This window comes from Gymnogyps californianus, chromosome 4 (genome assembly GCF_018139145.2).
Source record: "Gymnogyps californianus isolate 813 chromosome 4, ASM1813914v2, whole genome shotgun sequence".
NCBI classification, from domain to species: domain Eukaryota; kingdom Metazoa; phylum Chordata; class Aves; order Accipitriformes; family Cathartidae; genus Gymnogyps; species Gymnogyps californianus.
In genome coordinates this window covers 50618914-50643204 of record NC_059474.1, presented here as the reverse complement: position 1 = coordinate 50643204, position 24291 = coordinate 50618914, and the positions used below count along the sequence as shown (strand labels likewise).

General features: G+C 40.7%; 1 protein-coding gene across 2 annotated transcripts in view; it reads right to left on the bottom strand.

Annotated features, from left to right (window-relative positions):
- The window catches only part of TNKS (tankyrase), a 148914-nt gene that overhangs the window by 106010 nt on the left and 18613 nt on the right, over positions 1–24291 (bottom strand). For both annotated transcript variants that reach the window (XR_007766476.1, XM_050896730.1), the window contains exon 3: positions 8043–8138. Coding sequence is in view for 1 of the 2 variants with exons in the window: in XM_050896730.1 (XP_050752687.1) it covers positions 8043–8138 (96 nt within the window). In the remaining variant the exon portion in view is untranslated. The remainder of the gene's footprint in view (positions 1–8042; positions 8139–24291) is intronic.

Genomic DNA, 24291 nt, shown 5'->3' with positions numbered 1-24291 from the left:
AGAAAACAGTCCAAGTATGAAAGACTGCTCTTGAAGTTACAGTACAAGAGAGAAAAGCAATGGGAGTTTTTTTGCAGGAATTATCCAGCTAGCTAAAAATTCTTTCAAGACAGTTCCATGCTTGCTTACAGACTAGATTGCGTATTAGAATCAAAGATAATACACAAAAACTACATTAAAATAGTTACAACTGCAGCATGGCTATCCTCCTTACAAACAGAACCAAACAATTGAGAAGTTATATCATATAACATTCTCCATCCACTCATTTCTTACCACTGCACACTGGCTTACTATTGCATGCAGTATACAGTGGGAAAAGGCCGTTTTGGTACAACAATCCAGAAAAGTTATCCATGGACAATGGAAAAATGTAGTAGAGCTCAAACTAGTATTTGGTCTCAGGACTGGCAGAAATTGCTATTAATAACCAGAAATGTACAACATAGGCTATGCAAAAAAAAAACCCACCTAAACAAATCCCAAACTTAAACAAAATTATCTAAACAACCTTTAGAGAAGAAGAAAAAATTTCAGTAAAGTATAAGATTGGTCAGTGCTCAAGGTAAAGAAAAACAAAAAGAAGATGAGTGCTCTGATGCACTGGATGGAAACAGAAATGCTTCTTACATATTTCTGCAATTATTTTTCCTAGGGCAGCATGGAAAATACATTTTGGGCTCTTTACTTACAAGGTTTAGAGATCTGACTTGTCACTCTGTCCACCTGAACAACAACAAATCTTAGGAAGAAAAGCTTCTTCTGAGTTTGATGTTGTTAAATTTCAGTGTGTAGTATAGGCTAAATAAATTTGTGTACATCAGGTTTCTGAAAGCTTTCAAAGCATCCAAAACTCTATACAATAGCAGAGCTGAGAATCAGAGAACTGAAAGACTGCACTTAGGTGCTTTGTGAAAGCTTTGAAATGATAATTTGTTCCTCTGACAAGTTAAGAGTTTGATTCCATTCAAAGAGCTCTTACTAAATATTCCTAAATGGATGTCATGGTAAAGAGCAAAGCTGAAAGAGTGAAAAGCCTGGCAAAGGGGTGGCCTGGTTTTGGCTGGAATAAAGTTAATTTTCTTCCTAGTAGCTGGTACAGTGCTGTGTTTTGGATTTAGGATGAGAATAATGTTGATAACACGCTGATGTTTTAGTTGTTGCTAAGCAGTGTTCATACTAAGTCAAGGACTTTTCAGCTTCTCATACTGCCCCGCCAGCAGAGGCTGGCAGTGCACAAGAAGCTGGGAGGGGACACAGCAAGGACAGCTGACCCAAACGAGCCAAAGGGGTATTCCCTACCATATGACATCATGCCCAGTATATAAACTGGGGGGAGTTGACCAAGGGACACCACGGCTTGGGGATTGGCTGGGCATTGGTCAGTGGGGCAGTGAGCAACTGTATTGTGCATCACTTGTTTTGTATATGCTATTATTATTTTCCCTTCCTTTTCTGTCCTATTAAACTGTCTGTATCTCAACCCATGAGTTTTACTTCCCCCCCCCCCCCCCCCCCCCCCCCCCCCCCCCAGTCCCACTGGGGGCAGGGAGCAAGCAAGCGGCTGTGTGGTGCTTAGTTGCCAGCTGGGATGAAACCATGACAGGGGATAGTGTAAATCAAAACCAGGCTTTTCATAAAAGCACTAATCCTGAATCCCACAGTGCCCCTTCTTATTTGACTACCTACACAGACTACAGACTTTTAACTCCTTGCCTAAATAGAGGATACGAACAAGAAGGAAAAGTCATCTGATCGAGCCAGACAGCCACATTCCAAAGAAGCCACTTCAAGACACACAACTAAGTTTAAACAAAAGATGAGGATGATAGTGCTCGTCTCTAAAATAGGGAGCAGGGGGAAAGAGAGAAGCTCTCATTATCCTAAAACTAAGCCCTATGAAACAAGAGGATCCATAGCTGAAGTTACAGTAGGAAGAAATCCAAGCACATTAAGGCATGCAAATGGAAAATTTAGGCAGAATATACATACCAGCTCACATAAATCCTTGCACAAGTCCTTCAGTAAGGAATTAAAGAAATTATGTAGTCATGGAATTGGAACCAAAGTACTTCCAAGGATCAGACACTTAAAAGCAGGAGTAACTTGTTTCCTTTATGATAAAACACACTGGAACTTGTGTTAAATAATCTACCACGTTGAACAAAACATTTAAATTGTTCAATTACCAGAGAAAACTGAAGAAATTAGAAGGACCTAAGACAAACTGAGGGAATGGGCAATAAAATGGGTAGACCAAAGGAGTACTGACACATTAAAACAATAAACACTGCATGCACAATATAAATAATCTGGAATTATACTGGAATCTAAGCCACAAACTTAAGAATTCAGAATTCCTTTAGAGGCTCCCATAAAACATTTAGCTCTTCTGCAATCAGAGGTAATAAAAACCAAACTTAGCCTGAATAAAACCTGGAATAAAAAAATGCCATGAAAGCTATTAAATCTTCACTACAGAAGTCAACTGGATTTTATGCCAGAGCACAGTGCTCAAATCAAGATACGCTATCTTGAAATAATAATGCAGTGCCGGAAAGCGGAAAGAGAATCAGTGATACCGGCAGTGCCACCGAAGTGCAACTTCATTTTCACTGAAGTGAAACTTCGTATGTAGACAGTCTAAAGACCAAGAACTGCTCTTCTTGAAGAGGAAACATAGCAGAAGTGCACACAAAGTATGGCATAGCATCTAGAACAAAAAGATGACTGTTTCTTCCTCTTTCCTCTCCATGTGAAAACAAGGAAATGTGAAATGAAACTGAAATGTGACCATGCCAGAACTGAGAAAGGAAGGCATTTCATTCCTGGCCTGCCAAGTAACCTGTGCACTTCCTTCGATGAGGAAAGTGGGAACTAGACCACACACTAAATGAGATTTTTTTTAAAGTATATATTTACAAATATAACAAGACAGTCACAATTATAATATTCTCTAAAAACAGAAGACAAGATTTGTACATCCATATAGTTAGAGCTTCTAGATGAGGGCCACCTAAATAGTAGACTTTACCTTAGGTCTGTGCCAGAAGTACATTTTGCCCACATCTTTCCAAAGACTGGAAGAGCAGTGCCCCAGCATTCCCAAAGGAGAGTTGATATTCCTCATCATTCTCCAGAAAGTAGATGTAAAAGTATCACCACAGACTCCAAACGTAAAAGCATCACATGACACCCATACCAGTGAACTAGAGCAGATGGCTTGTTTCCTCCTGAGAAGACCTTGGTGAAAATGAGAAGAGTAGACCTACCTGAATGCTAAACAAATAACAATCACAAAAACATACATTCAAGGCACAAACAAGTGCTGGAAAAGGCCCTTCAGACCTCTTGCTTCAAGACATATGCCAACAGCCTTTATGAAAGAAGGTGAAAGTTTCCTGCAGGGCAAGGATGTTCCTCAACTGCTGGGTTTCTTGCACTTTTCTTTAAGGCAGAAGACCCCGGTGTCACTGTCAGAAAGGACGATGATCCAGATAAATGGATGGCCCAAACCATTCTAGCAGCACCTACCCTCCTTACCGTTAAAAGGCTTCTCCTTTTGCACTGATGTTTATTATACTGTTTCTTGAAGACAGAAACTACACCTTGTCCAAATGACCTGATTTCAGACTACACTATATAAGAATGAGATCAATAAAAGGAAAGGGGGAGGAGGTTGGCGTCTCCCAAAATGAAGTGCTAGTGTCTATCCAGAATGCCTTCAAAATCCTAAGAGTACCTGAAAGGAAATACCACCAACCCAGAAGGAAAGAGTTTGGGATTTGAGACTGTCAAGCTGTAAAGGTACCACAGTAAAAATAAAACTAACCCAAACTGAAGTAGTTTCTTCTCTTCCTGCTAATTTTAAAATGGATGAATTGTACCTAGGATCCAATTTCCCTTCTCTACAGTTCAGTAAACTTTTTGTAGTGAAATATCAGATTTTTTTCCCTTCCTTGCAGGCAAATTATGCATAGATGGCAGTTCACTTTAAAAAAAATCTGTGCAAATATATTTCAATAAATTGCCTATGCTCCCCACTTAAATTAAAAAGTTGGCATGACAGATGAAAACAGGAATCCTCATTAACACCTCTGGTAACCTTAGCCCAGCTGTACTTTCACTCATCAAGCTGTCCTTCACATCCAAAAAACAGAAGTGAGAAATGCTCAATAGGACCTAAGCACTTTGTTTGTAAAAGACGTTATTTCCATAGTAAGTAGGAAGATCAGAGTCTTGTTTAACTTTGAAAATCAATTCTATTAACAAACAAGACATTATTTCGTACCCAAGAAATCTTCCTTTAATCTGGAGATGCAGCAATTTCCAAACTTTTTTCATTTTGACCTGTTTCAAGGGAGTAATCCTTGAAACCAACCAAACCCAAGCAAAACCAACCTTGCAAAACAGTGGCATGGAGCAGTCAAGAACATATTATCCAACCAAAGTGCCTTCAGCTCCTGCTAACAGCTTTGGAAACCACTCAAGTACAAAGAATGACCATTCACGTAGAGAAAGCATTTCCAAACAGCAGATAATATAGGGAAGTAGCAAAAAAGCATCACTGTGTGAAAAATCAAAGTAATTCACATAAATCATTAACAATATTGTTGGCTCTTCATATACTGTACAGGAGAGATATAAAAGGATATTAATGTTTAAAGAGGCAATAAGCAGGGTAAGAGAATAATGAAGACTAATATGACTTGTAGTGCAAAAGCTCCCAAAGGCCCTGTTCTGGATGGGAGTCCCACAGTGCTATGTAAGGCAACAAAGATGAGTCCCCATCTCAGAAACCACACACCCCAAAGGCAATTAAACTAAAATAAACTTAACTTGAATATTAATCTGATGTGTGTAACAGCTCTGGTTTTTAGATGCGATATGTTTTTGAAGTCTGTACTACCACATCAGCCTAGAGAAAAAGAGGATTACAATCCTTTTCTGACAACCTTATTCAGGAACAGTAAGGGATGCTAAGGAAGAAGAAACAAAAAATATTCACTCTTTCAATCATGAAGTGCTTGGCTCACACAAATGCTGCTTATCCTGCAGAAGAGGAAAAAAAGACTGCTTTCCTGTTTAAGTAGTAAAAAGCATGATTCCCCAATTACATAATGGTTTGTTTTTTTTTTTTTTTTTAAAGAAGCTGGAACTGGGTGTTTAATTTCTATAAAATTCACTTTAATCTACAAAGAAATTTTCAAAGTCCATTTCCATTAAAATATTAGCCTTTCATTTGCATTAGGCATCCTTTATAAAACACACATTTTAAGAGAACGTTGCAAGAAAATGGCTGGAAGTCATCCCAGAAACTACTGCCCTATATATCCTTTCTGTAATTCAGGAGAAAAAGATACTATACATTATTCTAGACTGGGAGACAGAAAAGAACAAATCATTGTGGATTCAGCATTTGCTGCCAGAACACCAGAAATGCTTTTTACGCAGCAGGAATGTCCCTTTTAAAACACATACAGAACTCTCTGTCAAATTGAAAAGATTTAATCAATTACCAACAAGTTTTCTGTTCGCTTTTGCTAAGTTGGAGGCCAAAGAGAGACTATAATCACAGTTCATTTGCAGTGATTAACATTAATGCATGAACTTATGCAAATACTTGGTCAAAAAAGTAGTAAGAGGAACCTTGTTCTCCAACAATCAATACAGCAGCAATGTGGAAAAGTCTATTATGGTCATAGACACTGATAGAAAAAGGAACCCAAAATAACATCATGAGAACAGCCTTGACATGCATGCCGTTTAAAGATGCGAATACAGTAACAATTACAGATTGTGCTTTCAGGATCACTCCACTTTTAAAAGCTCTAAATATGAGCATTTCTAAAACCTCACCATTCAACATTAAATACTGAAAATTAAGTTAATACATTCTACTCATCCTTAATCCAGTAATACCTTTAAGTTCTGATGCACCTAATTGCAAAGCATTGCTGTAGCTAAAGATTATCCCAAGCCAGATAGATCCTAAGAAATCCCTTAAGCCCCCTTCTTCCAGAGGGATGAAGCAAAACCTGAAGGTAACATACAGAAAATGCATGAGAAAGTAGCAGCCTAACAGAGATACTAGAAAGCAGGGCAGTATCCGGAAAAATTAAGCTCTTAATAGAAAGCTTCCATTTAAATGGCATCTAGTGTCAGCTTTTTCAGTTATTGTGCATCATACAGCAGCTACAGCCTGATTCAAACCCTGTTTACAAAGCTTGCAGTTCAGGTGCACAGCATAGAGAGCGCCCAGCATAGCCAAGAGCCACCTTGAGGACAAAGCCGATAAAACCAAAAACTGATTTTCTTGCTAGGAAGAATAAACACATACAAAAATTATGTCTTTTTATGAACAATAAAACACGTAAATAGCAGCAGAAGTGGCTCTGTGCATGTGTGTTTATATGCACAACCTGGTAACATCCATTGGTTGCAGAAGCTTGCAGTCACTGGATGCTCGTGTGCGAGGCATTAGGGGTGAGGCCAGGGACACAGGGTGCTTGCTCCACCTGACAGGACATTCTCAGAGGACTACTTCTAATCCATTTCCGCTTGTTTGCTATGACACATTGCCCTCTCCATTGCCTAAAGCACAAGGTGGTGATCTAGTGCCCAGAGAACTCAATGAGGCAGACGTGAAGTCACCATCACAGACCTTCCTAAGTCTTCTACTATCCTTTAAAGTTGATCTTTGAACATAGCCTGAAGAGCAGCTCAGAGCCTGGAACCCCCGAACTGTACATATACCAAGTTCCCCACAACTAAATGCCAAATATCCATTAACACCTTTGAGGTACCTTGACTCCCTGGTGCCCCTTCCATCCTCAGCATCTGTGCAACTGTACCCATTAACAGCCAAAAGTCAGATTAACCTGCTTAGCACAGCTAACATTAGTGTTAACACTGTAGGAATGTGTTTAAATTTGACACTGAGTAATTAAACTAAATCATATGTATTTAAAGTGCACTGTTCCAAAGGCACTCTCGAATCACTGCAGAGCTGTAGATATAATTACGTATAGCATTCAGCACACTGGAAAAGATGAGGAAATGTTCCTGACAAAGTGAAGGGAGCTGGTGTGCTCTGAACATAATCTGAAGAAAGAATATGGGCTTTGCATAGCACATAACGTATAAATTAAGCTGTCAATAAAAAAAGAGAGACAATAGGGGAAATAAAGGCAAAAGAAGAAAAATAGCTATTTCTTCAAATGAAGCTCAGCTGCTGAATCCCTTTCTATAAATCTAATTGTATATATTTTAAAATCCAAGATTACTTTGTTCTAAACATTATTTCCTAGATGTCAAAAACAGCAGAGGACCATGTATTTCTTGATACAGATTTGACAGACTACTGTATTATACTTTTAATGCTTACTGGTATGCTACAACAGTTAAATTTATAAAAAAAACCAAAGCTGTGTAAAATCAAAGTTGTATCTGCAGAATATTTTCATGAAACATATTGTTTGGCAGCTAATAATTCCCTAAAAAGGAAAAAAAATTGGTGGGTGAGAAAGAGTTCTACCTAAAATGACTAATGAGGAAGAGGAAGCAAAAGGTAGCATGTGAATCTGCAGCAAAATATAATGTAACTATTGATCTCTGCAATCGGTAGCAGGTTGTCTTTCAGATCACAGGTACTTTTATAGTTATACAAACGTCCTTGCTTGCTCAACAGTGAAGGTCTTAAAACAATTGACCTGATTTTTTTCTTTTTTTTTGCAGGGGTTGGAGGCTCCTATTCAATCTGTATATTGGGTAGCAATTAAAAAGAAAAAGCCACAGAAACACAGTGAATAATGAATGATGTTATAACAGAAAATTACAGCATTAGCATAAGCAGAATAAGCAAACCTATAGCAGCACAGCAGATTAACGACAGTTACATCAATATGAAATCTGGTAAAAGACAGTTTTAAAATGCTCTCACACAACAGAAAACCCAAAAAGGCAGAAGGCTCTTAAGATGCTGAACTTATACACACAAAATGAACTACAGGTAACGCTGCTGAGAGATGTATGCATCTTACCCGTGAGTACAGCTTTTGCTGAAGGGTCTGCCAGATCCAGCGCAGATTTCCCATCGGTGTTCCGAATGTTTGGATCAGCTCCGTGCTGCAGCAGCACTGTGCAGGGAAAGCAGAAACAGTATCTTACCTCAGGTATACACAGATTATTTACTGCTAAGTGTCTCCTCGGCATGATGTAGGCATAAACACACATTGCACAATTTTCTTTATTTTTCCTTCTGGCTTTTTTTCCCCCCCCCTTTTTTTTTTTTTTTTGTTAAGCACTGCAGCAAAGGATCTTCTCCGGAGTAAGGCTAAGTTGGCAAGTTAAGACATAGTAAGATCACATGACTTCACATGATAAACATGAACCCTGAATCTCTTGCAATACTCAGTTTTGGGTTCCTCCTGACAGCTAGCTGGGAAGCTGTGCGTTCACTGACTCACACTGGGAAGCCTGCTGTGGAACCTGCTCCTGCCTTTACTACCACTACTGCCGCTTGTTACCACTCCTGTTCCTTTTCCTGCCGAATATCCCAAGTCACCCCGCCTCTGTAAATCAGTAATACTCCAGCCTTTCAGTGGCTTGTCACTTGCGCACAAAATCTTAACCATAGCATACCGGCTCACCTTCAAGAAGTATAACAAATAGGGTAAGATGTGTAACCTGGTACCCTGCAGTCTGGATGTTCAGAGGCTATTATTCTCACTGGTATTTCTTTTCCCTACTAAGCCTATTAACACATAAAAATTCAAGTACATAAAAATACTTAGAATGCAATATGCAACCATATGGCTAGGAAGGCACTGATACAGTAAATTATCATCTAGAAAAGCTCATTTAAAAAAAAGGAAGACACTATTTCACCTGTAAACTCTTTTGATCAGAAACAACATAACAATGCAGTTCAGACCACCCTCTCTCAAGATCAAGGCATTTTCTACAGAATTGGAAAACAAAGCCCACAGTAACATTAGAGGTCTGACAAAAAGGGCTCCAATTCTCCATTTCCTCAAATGTTGTGCAAAATAAGCACAACATATTACGAATTCAGAGCAACAGTTACACACTTTGTGTAAGTGTGAATAACAGGACAGTGTACAGAGAGACTCAATGTCAAGGAGACAAATAATAAAAACCAGCAGACATTTATGATTGCTCATGTAACCATGCTTGTTGAGATACAGCTGGACTGAAGGAGTCAAGACAAAGAAATACCTGCAAACACTTTTTGTAACTAAGGGTGCAAAACCACTTCATAGACCGGATTCTCCAGGAAAAAACATAACCCAATCCAGAACAAAAGTAATTACCAATATTATATTACATATATCACTTTAACCAGCAAAAGGCTTTTCAGAAATAAACTCTTTTCTAAATTAAAATTTTAATTGGTAGTATTGCATTTATTCAAAACTCTTTTCTTATACAATTCTGACTTTCAATGCTTTTAACTTTACCAAATTTCATATATTTCAGCTTACAGGATGCTATGTTACATGCTTGCCCTAAGCTGAATTTTTGCACAAGTTTGGTGCTTTAATGAAGTAAATTCACTTATTTTATGCTTTGCCAAGAAGGTGCAATTGTCTCATGTTTTTGAAAGAAGATTCAAGCAGACAGATTGGGCTTTTCCTAGGAGATTTTTTGTTTGGTGGTGGTTTCCACCCCCCCACCCCCCACCCCCATGTCAAGACGAAGACACCAAAATGGGGGGGGGGGGGGGGGGGGGGCGGAATTCAGCTAGCACATGCTCACAGAAGCTTGTTAAGATCTGGCACCTATGTTTCTGAAGATGCCATCTGTGCCATACATGCTACCACCCCCTTAGAGATCTTACTCACCAACAGGTTTGACTCTAAGCCAGCCTCACAAGCCAGTCAGGCACACTCCAGCAGGAAGTGGTGAACAGGACTTTCTGCAGATTTTTTTAAACACAGTGGGCAGTATAGAAAGTAAGTATGGAGAGACACACTCAGTATGTCCTGTCTCTATTCTCTTGGACTCTGCTAGTGAATCTATATTCCGGAGAAGAGGGAAGCTGTTTGTCCCAAAAGGCATCAGGGTAAGAGTGGGTCCCAGCAACCAAGTGTCTATCAAGAAAAAGCAGGCAGTACAAAATGATGAAACAGCACAGACTGGATGAGAAGACGGTAAAGGATTCACATGGCAAAAAGCCTGGGACAAAGAGCTAGGGGAGAAAACTGAACAAGAAGATGTGGCAGAGGAATAGATAATAGCTCAGATAAAAAGTCCAGGAAGAAAGACCAGGAGAGAGGAATGACTGGGATTTGACCGGAGTTTGGAGGTTTGGACTAGCATGCGAAGCTGAGGCAGGTCAGAGTGCAAGAAAGGTGACTTTGAAAAAAATGAGAGGTAACAGGTGTAGAGATATCAAAGGGATCTGCAATTGCCTGAGCCCGACATTAAAACAGAAGCACAGATTTTCAAGTCTCTTAATTCTTCCGTTCTGTACAAACCAACCAAGAGCGCTTCCCTGCTACTTCTGCTGGCACACACAGAAGATGACAACACAGTACTGCTTTCAGCTCCTCTCCTGGCTAAAATGACAAAGGATTATGCAGTGTACCTAACCTGTTCAGTCATGCTAATGAACCATGAAGGGTTTTGGCATGGCTTACAATACATATTTCTGTGTCAGGTTTTTAGTTTTTTAAAAACCTAGGAAAATACATTAAAAATTTACTAATGGTGCTTAAGCTGGTTGCCTGCAAAAACCCTGAATTAGTGGAACATACACTTGAAGAGGCCAAACTAGGTTCAGAAAAAGAACCTGTCAGAACTCAATTGCTGTAACGATGAGACTTATCCTTCTTGTCTCTGCAATCACTCATCCGACTTGTCATAGCCCTTCCAGCCTCTCCAACAGCCAAGGGTATGGTCCTGCAGATAGCTCCTTTATTCAGTCCTAGAGACAGATCTACCCTGTGAAATGAATGCAGTAGCATCTTGGGAGAAGAAACTAATCATATAAATAAAGGCTGTATTAGAATGCAGATGAATAAAGGAAGCAAATTCAGGTCACAAAGGCAATCTTATTCTTACATTTCCTCTGTTGACTATTTGATTCTATCCTCTCCACACTTTTTTAGTACATAATCTCACAAAAAGATATCCAGGTGAGCAATGTTGTCATCAACACGAATTAACAAAAGAAATCCAGCACTTGATGTTTAGCCTATCAGTGTAACACAGCTGTACTTTTATACCTGGCAAGCCACAGGCAGCTTCTAATGGAATGTTCTCCTGCTTGTTCAAAACCTTTAACACTTTAGTCCAACACAAAGTCTCTTCTAACCACAGGGTATTTGAGATCTAGACACAGTGTGTCTCTCTGAATTTCCTTTTCAATGCACCAGGGATGTGTAAAAACGTCAAGATAGATCTCCTGTTTGAGAAAAACATTCCCTTTATAATGAAACACAACAGAGCAAGCCATTCTAGCTAACTGTAGCTATTTTGGATTTCAAATACTGCACACCAGTTTTAGAGGATGGTTTCTGAGTAACCTGAAAAGGAAACGTGGTAATAGTTTCTATCAAGAGACTGCTGTTAACAGGCAAGTGTAAGGATGGTGTGCACACAAATTCACTCCTGGAACTTTGTTAATTACCATATTTTGATATGCTGGTTTATTTCCTCTGGACAGTGGGGGCATTGGGGTGTATTATTTTTCTGTACTGCAGGCAGAGCCCTTAATAATCTAGCAATACGATCACCTGGCTATACTTGCCTTTCCTGCAGACCATATTGTACAAACACTGTAAAGAAGCTCTTCTTTTAATTGAATCTTCATATTGTATATGGACATCAAAGTCCTGTAAGCTTAACTATAGAACAAACATGGACTGGTATGGAGTTATATTTTTACCCTCACTGCAACTGCTACAATACGTAAGTTTCTGATCTTCACATACTATCTGAAATGCTTTATTTAATTACACTGCTATTATACCAGATCAGTACCAGAGATAAGAAAGGCCACATTCTTCCCACCAAATTAAAAAAAAAAGTTATGGTATTGCACAGAGCATGAACTACAACCAGTAATCATTTCAGATTACTGCCAACTTGCTACAGCAGGATGAATCCTAAAATTAAACACTTGGCCCACAGCCGCCTGGCATAGGTATTTTGAACTGTGAAGCTAACCAACACTATCTCATTTGGCTGACAAATTATAAACCCACCAAGAACAAACATTTTTACTTTTGGCAGTTTCAACCTTCACATTTTCACCAACAAGGTATGGCAAAAACTTCCCTGGTAGATATACAGCAACAAGGGAGAAATAAGTTTTATTAGAAGAAAAAAGAAAAAAAGGGAGTTTGTCTACACACAAACCATCACTCAAGTACTTAGCCCTCCCTCCTTCATACTGCCTCAGTCAAACATGCACCAACGGAAAACATTTTTGATTGAAAGACAGAAATACAATGGGAATACAATGGGAATAAAAATCAGTTTGGTTGTTCCAATATTAGGCACAATCAAAGATCAGAATATTTGTTATAGTTTGTCTAGGCCCAACACCCACAAGCTTCCTGAGTATACTTACAGGAATGCTGATGGAAAAGTTCACATTTGGTTTCAAATTGGATGCGTGTAAGTACAAAAAGAGGACACATCCAAACCTTTGACTGTTGAGTGAAAAATGCAAGAACAACAGGCAGACCTTCCAGAAGTATCTGTACTTAAAGCTGCCTACTGCTTTTAATTACATTTCCAGAGTCGTCAGTTCCTCACAGCTCTACCATTGTCTCCTCTCTCCCCACCAGTTCTTTTATCACTGTGTCCCACTGCCTTGTGCTCACAGTCCCTTCCAGCTACCCTAGCTTTAGTATATATCCTTTCTTCCCCCCTTTCAACTTCACCTTCTGGAGTTGATCTCTAAAGGTCCTTTCCAAACCATATTACTGTGGCTTTATCTACTTACTCCCAAAGTATCAAGGTACAGAGAAAACAGCCTAAGAAAAAGCCCTCCTTTTGACTCACAACATAGGCACTATCTTCCATCTCTCTAAAGGATATGTTTAAAGCTGGTCAGTCTCTCACTAACAAGTCCCAGGAACACACACACCTCAGTACTACTCCCATGCAGGACATGTTTCCAAGTTATACTTGACATGAAACATAACATGCTCGTTTACTTCCACATTCTGAAAACATCCGGACAACACACTGGAATCCAAATTATTAATTTTTTTTCAGCCAATGCTAAACGCACCTCCTCCCCTAACTACTTCTACACGTAAATCAAACCACTGAGGTTTTGAAGCTTTTCTCATGTTACAAGAACAACAATTTCTTGCTTAGAAATTACACTTCTGTGATTCAGATCTAATAATCCCATTTTGGCATGTTACCAGATACAGAAGCCTTTTTGCTAAATGACCCCATATAACAAAAGTTGTGGCACCCTACTCTTCGCTTCATAAGGTTGAATATATGAGATACAGCTAATAACATTAACCACAACTGTATCACTGATTAACTTCCACCTCTGTGAGCAATCCCAGCCTTGGCTGCATGATTAAGAAAAAGGCTATATTCATCAGCCATTGGAATTACAAGGTAAAAACATGAGAGACAGTATCACTACAGAGGCTGCACACAGCTCTAAAGGTCTGAGTATCAATACTTGACCTGACGACATCCATGGCCTCAAACACCACTGCCAGCTGAGCTAAGAGGAGTTGGAAAAAAGGAGAGGAGGAGGTCCTATGTTCTTGACTGCCCCTCTATAGTGAAACCCATCAAAGCTGAATGAAGAGAGGATTATGGAGCAGAGAGGCTAAGCACACCAAAGCATTTAGTTCAGAGTCAGGGTAGGGTAGAGGCAATAACCAGACATATCTGGGAGCACTGCAGGTAGTTTATTGGTAAGAAGAGATGATAATCTGGTGGCAGTTCAGGGACAGAAGGATAGGAATGCATTTGGTAGAAGAGAGAGAGAGAGACAAACATGAAAGAGCATGCAGAAGAAGCAAAAAGGAAGAATAAAGGCAGGGTGAGCAATTAAATCCCTAAGGGAATTCAGGGAGAAATACAGTAGAAGTCCCCATGGGTGCAGGTAGGACAAGTAAGGAAAAGTTCCATTAGACTTGATCTCCAGCAACAAAGGTGTCTGTAAACAGTTAACTGCTGAAGACTTCCAAGACCTGCATTACCGTGGCTGCTTTGTAGGGTTCTGTTGCTCAGATGGTAGACTGGGGCGGACTCTTCCAGGCTGAGAGCTGCTTTTTCTGAGGCAAAGGCTAAGGACCTTGCCAAGCTGAAAAATTACGTCCAGCTAGTCTTAACACCCCTGGGACAAAGGGGCCATGCAGAACAGTGCTTAGCTTGAAGGAGAGAAGGGAGGGTCCAAACACCAAGCTCCAGGGGAACAAGGAACATCTCTAGTAGGATGAGAACAGACAACACTTCAAGGCAGAGAGCAGGAGAGCATGCGGCCTTCATCCCCCCTCCCAATTAAAAAAAAAAATCATCATTGAAGGGCTGCAAAGAATTGTAAAGCTGCCCCCCTGCAACACAGCACTATCACAGGCTACAGTTTCAACTAGACAAGGCTGGCAGTATCACCAGCCCCAGCCCTATGCTGCCCACCCTGCTTTGAGTGGCTGCAAACGTTTAGTCAGGTAACAAGGCAGATTAGAAAAGTGATCACTTGCCCAATCCAGTTCATCATGCAATGACATGACATGCTCTGGCTGGTACACAAAAGGACAGTACAGGGACACGTGCCAGTGACAGGAGTTGAAAAGGATCATTTTGTTGTTCTAGTTAAGAGTATATCTATCGTTACCAGCCAAAGTCCCAGTGGGTCTATGTCAGCTCCAAGCACTTCCCATGATTTTGCCTTCCCTACTTCCCTTGTTCAGGGCATCCCAGTTTCCCATTACCCCAGACAACGGTTTTATTCCCAGTGAACCAGCGTGTTGGTTTTGTTCTTTGTTGGGGCCAGACAAAGCAAGAGGCAAATATGCCGACCGCAGTAGTATGAAGTAGATGAACAGAAGCTTACAAAAGCAACACTACGCCCCGCTATGCTGAAACAAAAAATTGTAAAGGGAATTAGAACAGTGCTCTCCAACAGCATAGACAGAAACAAGAGTTTTGACAGCAAGAGAAAGCAGCAGACAAGTAGTGGGGGAAAGCGACTGAGTTCTGAGCAACCGAGAAGAGCCAGGGACTGCTGATATTAGGAACCAAGAGGGAAACTTCCGTGAAATGCCTCAAAGGAATTACAGTGTGTTCTTCTAAAAAGGTGACACAGTTGATGACTCAAGCTGAAGTGCCTCTATACCAATGCTCACAGCATGGGTAACAAACAGGAGGAGCTGGAAGCCATTGTGCAGCTAGAAAGCTATGATCTAATCACTATCACTGAAACATGGTGGGAAGGATCACAGAACTGGCGTGCTGCAATCTGATGGCTAGAAACTGTTCAGAAGGGACAGGCAAGGGAGGAGGAGCAGGTGGTTGCCCTCTATGTAAAAAAAAAAAAAAATGGATTGACTCCACAGACCTGCCTTTGAAAAACAGCAATGAACAAGTTGAGAGCTTACAGGTAAAAATTAGGGGCCAAGCCAACAAAGGAAGCCTCATGGTTGGTGTTTACTCAGGCCACCCGACCAAGGGGAGATTGCTGATAAAGAGTTCTTTCTTCAACTACAGGAAGCATCATGCTCACAGGCTCTGATCCTGCTGGGGGACTTCAATCACCCTGACACCTGCTGGAAAAGCAGCACAGCAAGCTGTAAGTAGGCCAGGAGACTCCTGGAGTGCATCAAGGATAATTTCTTAACCCAGGTGATAGACAGTGCAACCAGAGGAGAAGCATTACTACATCTGTGTTGTTAGGCAACAGGTCAACTAATTGGGGATGTCAAGACTGGTGGCAGCCTGAGCTGCAGTGGTCATGCCCTGGTGGAATTCACAGTCTTGAGGGATATGGGCCAGGTGAAGAATAGAGTCAGGTCTCTGAATTTTAGGAGAGCAAACTTTCAGTTGTTTAAGGAATTAATGGATGGGACCTCCTGGGAAAGTGCTCTCAAGGACAAAGGAGCTGAACAGAGCTAGCAGCTCTTTAAGGACATTTTTCTTCGAGCACAAGAGCTCTCGATTCCCACATGTAAGAAATCAGGCAAGGAAGGCAGGACACAAACATGGCTAACTAAGGACCTCCTGGTCAAACTAATGTGTAAGAAGGAAATGCACAGGCAGTGGAACCAGGGACATGTATCGGGGGAAGACTATAGGGATGCTGCCCGGATGTGTAGGGATGGGACCAGGAAAGCTAAGCTACATTTGGAGCTGAATTTGGCACAGGATGCAAATAATAAGAAGGGCTTCTACAGGAACATTGGCTAGAAAAGGAAGATTAAAGAAAACACACACACACCCCTTGATAAATAAGACAGGAGAACTAGTGACAACCGATATGGAGAAGGCTGAGGTACTCTATTTTTTTGCCTCGGTTTTCAATGGTAATCTCTCTTCCCACATCTCTCAAGCCCCTGAACCTCAAAAGGCAGGGACTGCAGAATGAAGTCCCTCCCATTGTAAGTGAAGATCAGGTTCAAGACCACCTGAGGAACCTGAACATACACAGGTCCATGGGACCCAGTGAGATGTATCCCAGGGTCCTGAGGGAACTGGCTGATGTAGTTGCCAAGCCATTCTCAATCATATTCGAAAAGTCATGGCAGCCAGGCAAATCCCCAGTGACTGGAAAAAGGGAAACATCATACCCATTTTTAAAAAGGGTAAAAAGGAGGACCCTGGGCACTACCAACCAGTCAGCCTCACCTCTGTGCCCAGAAAGATCATGGAACAGGTCCTCCTGGAAGACATTTCGAAACACATGGAAAACAGGGAGCTGATTAGACACCAAGGGCAAACCATGCCTGACTAATTTGGTAGCCTTCTACGATGCGGTGATTGCATCAGTCGACAAAGGAAAAGCTACAGATGTCATCTACCTGAACTTCTGTAAGGCTGGAACAGGTTGCCCAGAGAAGTTGTGGATGCCCCATCATTTTTCAAGGTCAGGTTGCACAGGACTTCGAGCAACCTGATCAAGTGAAAGCTATCCCTGCCCATGGCAGTGGAGCTGGACTACATGATCTTTAAAGATCCCTTCCAATCCAAACCATTCTATGGTTGTAATCTGCAGGCCACTTCCTGGAGATAAACAGTTTTAAAATTTATATGGACACATAGTCTTAAATGGTTGTTTCTAAGTAAAAGAAAGCTACCTCTAGTAAAGAAATGGTACTTTGGCCAAAGGTGACGTAATCTAGATAAAATCATAGCATCTGCTTGCATGTTTCTATTACCTTGTCATTAGATAAGCAATAATAGCAGCTGCTGGGGGCATCAATATATGCTAGGAGACTACACATGCAGACAGCTTGGAATACAGCGCCTAGCAGAGGCAATTCTTGCTTTACAGCTGAAATGACTATTTGGTCCATCAGGGACAGAGGATAGCCACACCAAACATCTCACCTTCTTGACAGATGTGCTCTTTTGAAAGGTAGGTTCTCATGCATCCATACGCTGCAGAAACTGTACCAGTTCCTACAGTAACAGAATGCAACTACCAAATTGAGCAGAGGCCCGGTAAAACATGAAATGGAAACAATGATTAGAGGTCAGACTTTCCTTCAGCTTAGGTGAACAATTCACAAGAAACAGGCTTCAAGGCAGCAATAAGAAATCAAAGCGGCATGAACAAGGTCTCCCAGTACCAACTTTTGTTTGTTTTGAGGGGAGAAGAAGGATCTAGACAAAAAGAATATTACAAAGCATCACTTTAAAAGGACTTTATCCTATTTTCATGCAAGCTCTAATTCTTCAGAAAGACTCTTTTGTCTTAGCCTTTTCATTGTTTGCTCCAGAAGTACTTTTAGACTTTGCTCACTGAAGTTTCAACCTCTTAGCAAGACAGCCTGACTCCTGATCTATATATACATACCATAAACCTCACTTCCCAACACACGACAAAATACTTCAATGTATTCTAGAATTAAGTTTCCACTAGATGTTCCAGAGATCAGATTTATCTAACCAAAGTAAGGTGGGGAAAAAGATCTGAACCAGACAACCAAAACCACAAGCATCATTGCAGCAGTCAGAGCTCCTCCAGCAGGGCAAGAAGATACCTTTTTAAAAGGCTCCCTCCTCCCTCAGTGACTGCCCACAACTGTTTCCCCATAAGTAGGTGCATCTTAACTACGATTAGTTTTCTGTATGTAGGAAGAACTACAAAATTGCTCCCTCGTACACCAGTTCTGCCTACCAGTGATTAAATACGCATAGGGAGAGAGAACAAGCAGAACGTTCCAGAGGCTCTAGGCAGCACAGCAGGCTGATAATATCCTTCTGCCCTCAGAGAAAGAGCCGGAATTGGTAGATTGCTCAGCCTACATGAACAGCAATTCAAAGCCTTGCCTGGACTTAATGAACTAAATATTCCTGTTTCCTTTTTTGGATGGAATACTTTTCAAGTTAAAATTTTCCGTTGCAGCTAACAGTGAGAAAACAAAAGTATATGCAGGTTATGCAGAATGCGGTCTTCAAGAGAACCACCTCAAAACCTTAATGTCACTGCAGTTTTTTGTTTGTTGGGGGTTTTTTTTGCATCATGCAAGAGATGGCTCTGTCATTCCAGAACGCTCCCCCCAAGCACACAATCTGCACCAAAAGCTATCTAGCATAAAGGAAGCTTTGGGGCTTCCACAATGAACCTGCAAAACATAAGAACTCTAGAAGCTTAAGTTAACAACAAAAAAACCCAACAACCCCAACCAAAACAAAAAAAAACCCCAAAAAACTTTCTTTGAGCTAACAAGCAATAAAAGACAGTACACTAAGCATTTATTTAATCCCATTTATTTGCAGGCATGCATATGTACTCCTTTTTCAGAGTCACACTGAATCACAGAACAGTTGAGGTCAAAGGGACCTCTGTAGATCATCTGGAACAACCCTCCTGCTGAAGCAGGACCACCTGCAGCCAGTTGCTCAGGACTCTGTCCAGACGGCTTTTCAGTATCTCCAAGGAAGGAGACTCCACAACCTCTGGGCAACCTGTGCTGGTGATTGGTCACCTTGACAGTAAAAAGTGCTTCCTGATGTTCAGAGGGAACCTCCCATGGTTCAGTTTGTGCCCGTTTCACACAGGGGCTTAAGAATCACACCTAAGTGTGTTCAAGTAGTCATCTGAACACGTACATTGTTAGTGTGCAAAATGGAATAGAAGACCCTTTAACCAAAAGAGCTTTAAAGAAAGAAAACAAAAACCATTTAGTCCATTTGTAGATGGTACGGGTTGAGGCTTCACTATGCCACAACTAAATCATGCCCCTTTTCCTTGCAAGCAACAATTCTGCAGCTACTTAGTTTCTAAACATTTGGTTTAGTATACTATTTATCGAACGGCTAGAAATCTTAACTACTGCCCTACTGTCTGAGCAATTTATGTTTTCATCTATATCCCAAGCTGAAAGCTGCTTTTAAGGACAAGTCTTCATTGCTTGGTCCCAATTTCACTTTTCTCTGAATGAATTCACCTTTCTACTTCAAGTTTTATTCAAATAAATGTCAGCTGTAATCCCAATATCCCACTTGACAGATTAAGAGCCCTGCTTTCAGTGTCCTTGAAAAGCAAAAGCAGCCACAGAGGCAAATCAGGTCAACAAGTAGCATCCTAAGAGGAAAAGGAATTGAGGAGAGTTAAGAGAAACCAAAGACCAATTCCAATCTCCTTCTGCATATGCTAACTATTTCTTCCAGGTGGAGTTTGGGGAAAAAAATCCTGGAAGTTAGGTGGAATTAGCTATGTGGCTATCAGAATATATTATTTGCCAGTGCACTAAAATCTAACACTCAGGAAGCAGCATAAACTGAGGAGTCTTAAAAGTTTCTTAGAACTTGTCCTGGATCTACCATTTTTTGAAACAGAAAGGGTGCATGCATAATCAAAACCAGTTTCTCTTTTTAGCACAAGAAGAAATATGCATTGAAGAGATTCAGACCCTAGCAGCAGCTCTCAACCCACCATTCAGTGAGGTGAGCAAAAAAAGGGAAAGGAAAAAAAAAAAAACCACCAACCCCCCAAAAAAACCCTCCAAACAAAACAACTGTCACAATCCAACTTTTCCAGGTTTTTCCAGAGCTGAACTGCAGTGCCTACCAGCTTTCAGTAGTACCTGACTTGGGGATGGTATCTCACTCACACACCCTATGGAACACACACAGTAACATTTTGATGTGATTAAGAGCTGAAACTCTTAAGATTAAAGAAGCCCCAACATGCCAAATAACTTCTCCGTATTTTGCATAAAACTTGAACTTTGTGCCAATGTTGTAAACTCATCATTAGTCCACAGCATAGTTACCAAATATTTGAGAAATACAAGTAGTACGTGAAATTGTGGCTAAAGCTACAGGTTGGCCAGAAGACATGGGTATTCTCAAAAATTCTGTTTCTGAAGTAAACATCAGAAAGCTAAGAATACATTAAGTTCAAGCAGATATAGAACTCTACTAACAACTGACTAGCTAGCAGTACTACCTGTATCAGTCTTGGAAACTTTCCCCAGCCACTATCTTAGACCACATTTATTACGTAAAACAGTCACATTGCTTTCCACTCTTAAAGGACAGGGCTATATCCATTTGTTCTCCAGTCCCAGTACTGTTCAATGCCATGCCCTGTTGATACAGGCCAGTGCAAGTCTTATCCTATTTAGCACTAGGTCCTTGACAAGCAAATATTCTACACTGCAAAAGTCTCACAATCTGTCAGGTAAGATATCATCACTACTGTGGATCTCACGCTAGGGAAGGGTGCATGTTAGATGAGCCTAAGTGGTTCCTCTCCTGGGTCGCACCTGTGTCATGCACCATCCTTGTATCACCTCAAACAACAAAATAAAAACAAATTGTTGCAGCCAGTTCCTCTTGGCTCCCTTGTCATAAGTTCAGTATCCAATACCATAGCTAGGTCAAGAGCACCGTCCCTAATCAAGGAATTACGCAGTACTGCTTGCTTGGACAAGACATCAGCAAAACATGAAGACTACACACAGCAGCATGAACAGCAGGATTCACATCAGACACTTCAGCCTTTCCTAGAAAGGAATAGCTTTACGAAGCATGCTGCATTTGTATAAACATGGAAAAAACAATGAAATACTGGAGTACAGTAGTCTATGTTCATGAGTCCTAGCTGCATGAAAGACTGAAGTAAAGACCACACAGAACAAGAGGCAAGCACTCAGTATTTTCAGTAGGTTTCAATCACCCATAGTTCATTTTGTACACTTGCTCTACATTGCAGAAAGACCAAATCATTAACAGACACACCTTCCTTTGTTCACTATATGACATATTTAATTGCCTGAACATTTTTACAAGCAAGACCTTTATATCCTATAGTAATACTTTAGTCAATGTTTTCCATTAGACTAAGAAAACATCTCAGAACTCTGCTAGAATTGGCCCCACTCATTTATGCCTTAACAGCTACACATGTATCTAGAGATTGTTTTTAAACCACACATGAACTGCATTAAGACCACATGGTTCCTGAGAAGCTAAAAGCAGATATTGCTACAATAATCAGAAGCATAGTCCCATAAGATTAAGTGTTTCTGCAAGATATTTAGAAAGCCACTGTAAACTGGTACCGGACATCTGAAAGCAGTTTCAGTGTCGGCAAGAGCAGTATCTGTTCCATTACTCTGTTCTGAACAATATGCAACTTCCTCTTCCCCTCCCTCTCCATTTGCTAATAGTTAACATCAGTACTTTTGAAGACCTTATTTCCCATAAACGCTCTACAGCAAGTTTTCCCATAGTGTTTTGCATATTATCATACCACCTCCTTTGCTGCAAGTAACCAGATTCTGATTTAATCAACACTTGTAAAATATCATCATAAAAAAAATGACTCTCTTCTTGTCCTCCACAGATTCTCCTGTGCCAAGCAGCCAAACAAGGCAAAAAGACTAGTTTTCTTGATACCTGAATTTTAGGAAAGAAGAATTAGAACTGGGAAAAAGTCTAAACCCCACAGATATGCTGTAACATATTAACTGTCAATACAGTTCAAATCTAACAGAAAGACAGATGGCTTCCAAAATATACACAGCATATGAAACCCCAGACAAGGCAATCCTTCTCAACCTATTTTCATGAAGTTGAATTTCAATCAACTTTTAGCAATACAAATACCATAATACAAACAATAGCCTTAAGGACTGTAAGCAAAACAGTGACATGACAGGTTTTACAAGCATTTGGCACCACTAGTTCCAGATATGAAAACAGAAAGTCATTTTATTGGCATAACCCTGCAGACAAGTCTTCCTCACCTGAAGTAAGGCTCATTTTCACCCGATTTGTACAAAGCATCATCCTCTCTGCTATCAAGTTTACTGTTGATTTTGTTTCTGAAGAGGATTTAACCTCAGGATTAATCCAGCTCAATGCTTGGTCCTCTCACAAAAATGTCGTGGTAGGGCACTTCCACCTTGCATCAATGATCCACTTGTGTCAAGGCTCCTGGCACTCCGAGACCTTTGTCAGGCACACATGGGTGACTGACACTGCTCACAGAGATTTTCTTCATAAAGCATTATCACAGCTACACGTGCACAGATGCAAAATGCCAGCAGAAAGGATTCCCTGGAGCCTTTACAGCAAACAACCCCATGTCACTTTGGCAGCTTTTCCCGTAAGAGTCGCTCCTGTAAACTGCACTACATTAACAGACCTGCCTGCACATACATGTCACATACTGAAGAGGTATCCTTCACATACAGGAACTGATCAACTTCCCTCCTGTCCTTCTGCCAAAGTCCACCAGGGAGCACTGCAGCTGTATATGCCATGGTAGAGCGTCCCAAATCATTTTCTTTAGTCACTTTTGACAAAAGCCGTGTTGTCCCACGCTCCAGTCGATTGTTACTATGACAACAGTATTACAATGCCTCCAAATTACCAATGTATGATTTCAATCATGGGTTCCTCCACCCCCACCAGCTCACAGAGAAGGCGGCCTTATTCTCAGCTCCCTTTCAGTAAGGGAAGTCTGAACTACAGAGACTTACACATTGGGAAATGTAAGATTCAGCCCAAGCAGCTCTCATTTCTATGATGAATATAAAGGTTTAGAAGCTGACATAGCTTAAACAAGTGGTTAGAGGACATGAAACTATTTAAAACCATGAAGAACCCCTCCAGGGAGAAAGCAAAAGCATTCTTCCACTCAACCTAACATATGGCATTTTTATCCTATGGTTGCTATCATGCAAGGTTCATTTGAGAATGAGCCCATGAAGAAACAGTATCAGTAGACTTAAGCATATTAGGTCTTTGAGCCACCGTGTATGCACAGGATTTAAAACCATTTGCCACTCGAAGCAGAGTTCCACACACATGCTATCACTCACAGAGCAGAAACAGACCAAAAGAACTCATAACCTGAATAGTCTGATGAGCCTGCTTCCACAACAACAGATTCAGCTCTGATCAGTGAGTATCCGAGTAATAAATATTATTAAGAATAGCCAGGATTTTTTTTTTGCATATCTGGACAGATAATAGTAGATGCTGTTAACCACGACTGCTTGGCCTTAAGCACATCAAATCACAAGGTACCTTTGCTCTGTATGTCAATGCAATCAACAGATAGGATAGCTCCCCCACTGTAGTGATGAATTCTTGTCCTCCTAATGGAACAAAACTCACGTTTCTGGTACACAAGAACAGTCTAAAGTTCTTTAGACTGTCCTGCAGCTTAAAAAAATTCAAATACGAGTCACTGTCTTCCCACTGCACACTGAGTAGTCAGTAGCAGTAGTGCTCCAACTCCGTAGTCCAAAAGTCAAAGCAGGAATATTAACAATATTCAAGAATCTTCTGATATCAACAGCAGCAATAGTTAAACATTTTACACAAAGTATTTGGAAGTACTCACTTGAGAGCATTTTCCAATGATTTTACAAACCTCTGAATATCAGATTCCTGGGATGTCTCTTTGAATCTAAGCTTCGCTCCAGAACACCGGTTCTCCAAGAGAGTCTTTGGGAATTCAGTACATCTCTCCAACAATGTGCGTAACCAGCTCCCAATGTACCTCAATTACCAATATCCCCCTCTAATACTTATTAAGAAGCTACTAGTCTTCTTACCGGCTTCTGTCAATCCACCAGCTAAATCTGTAGTCATTGT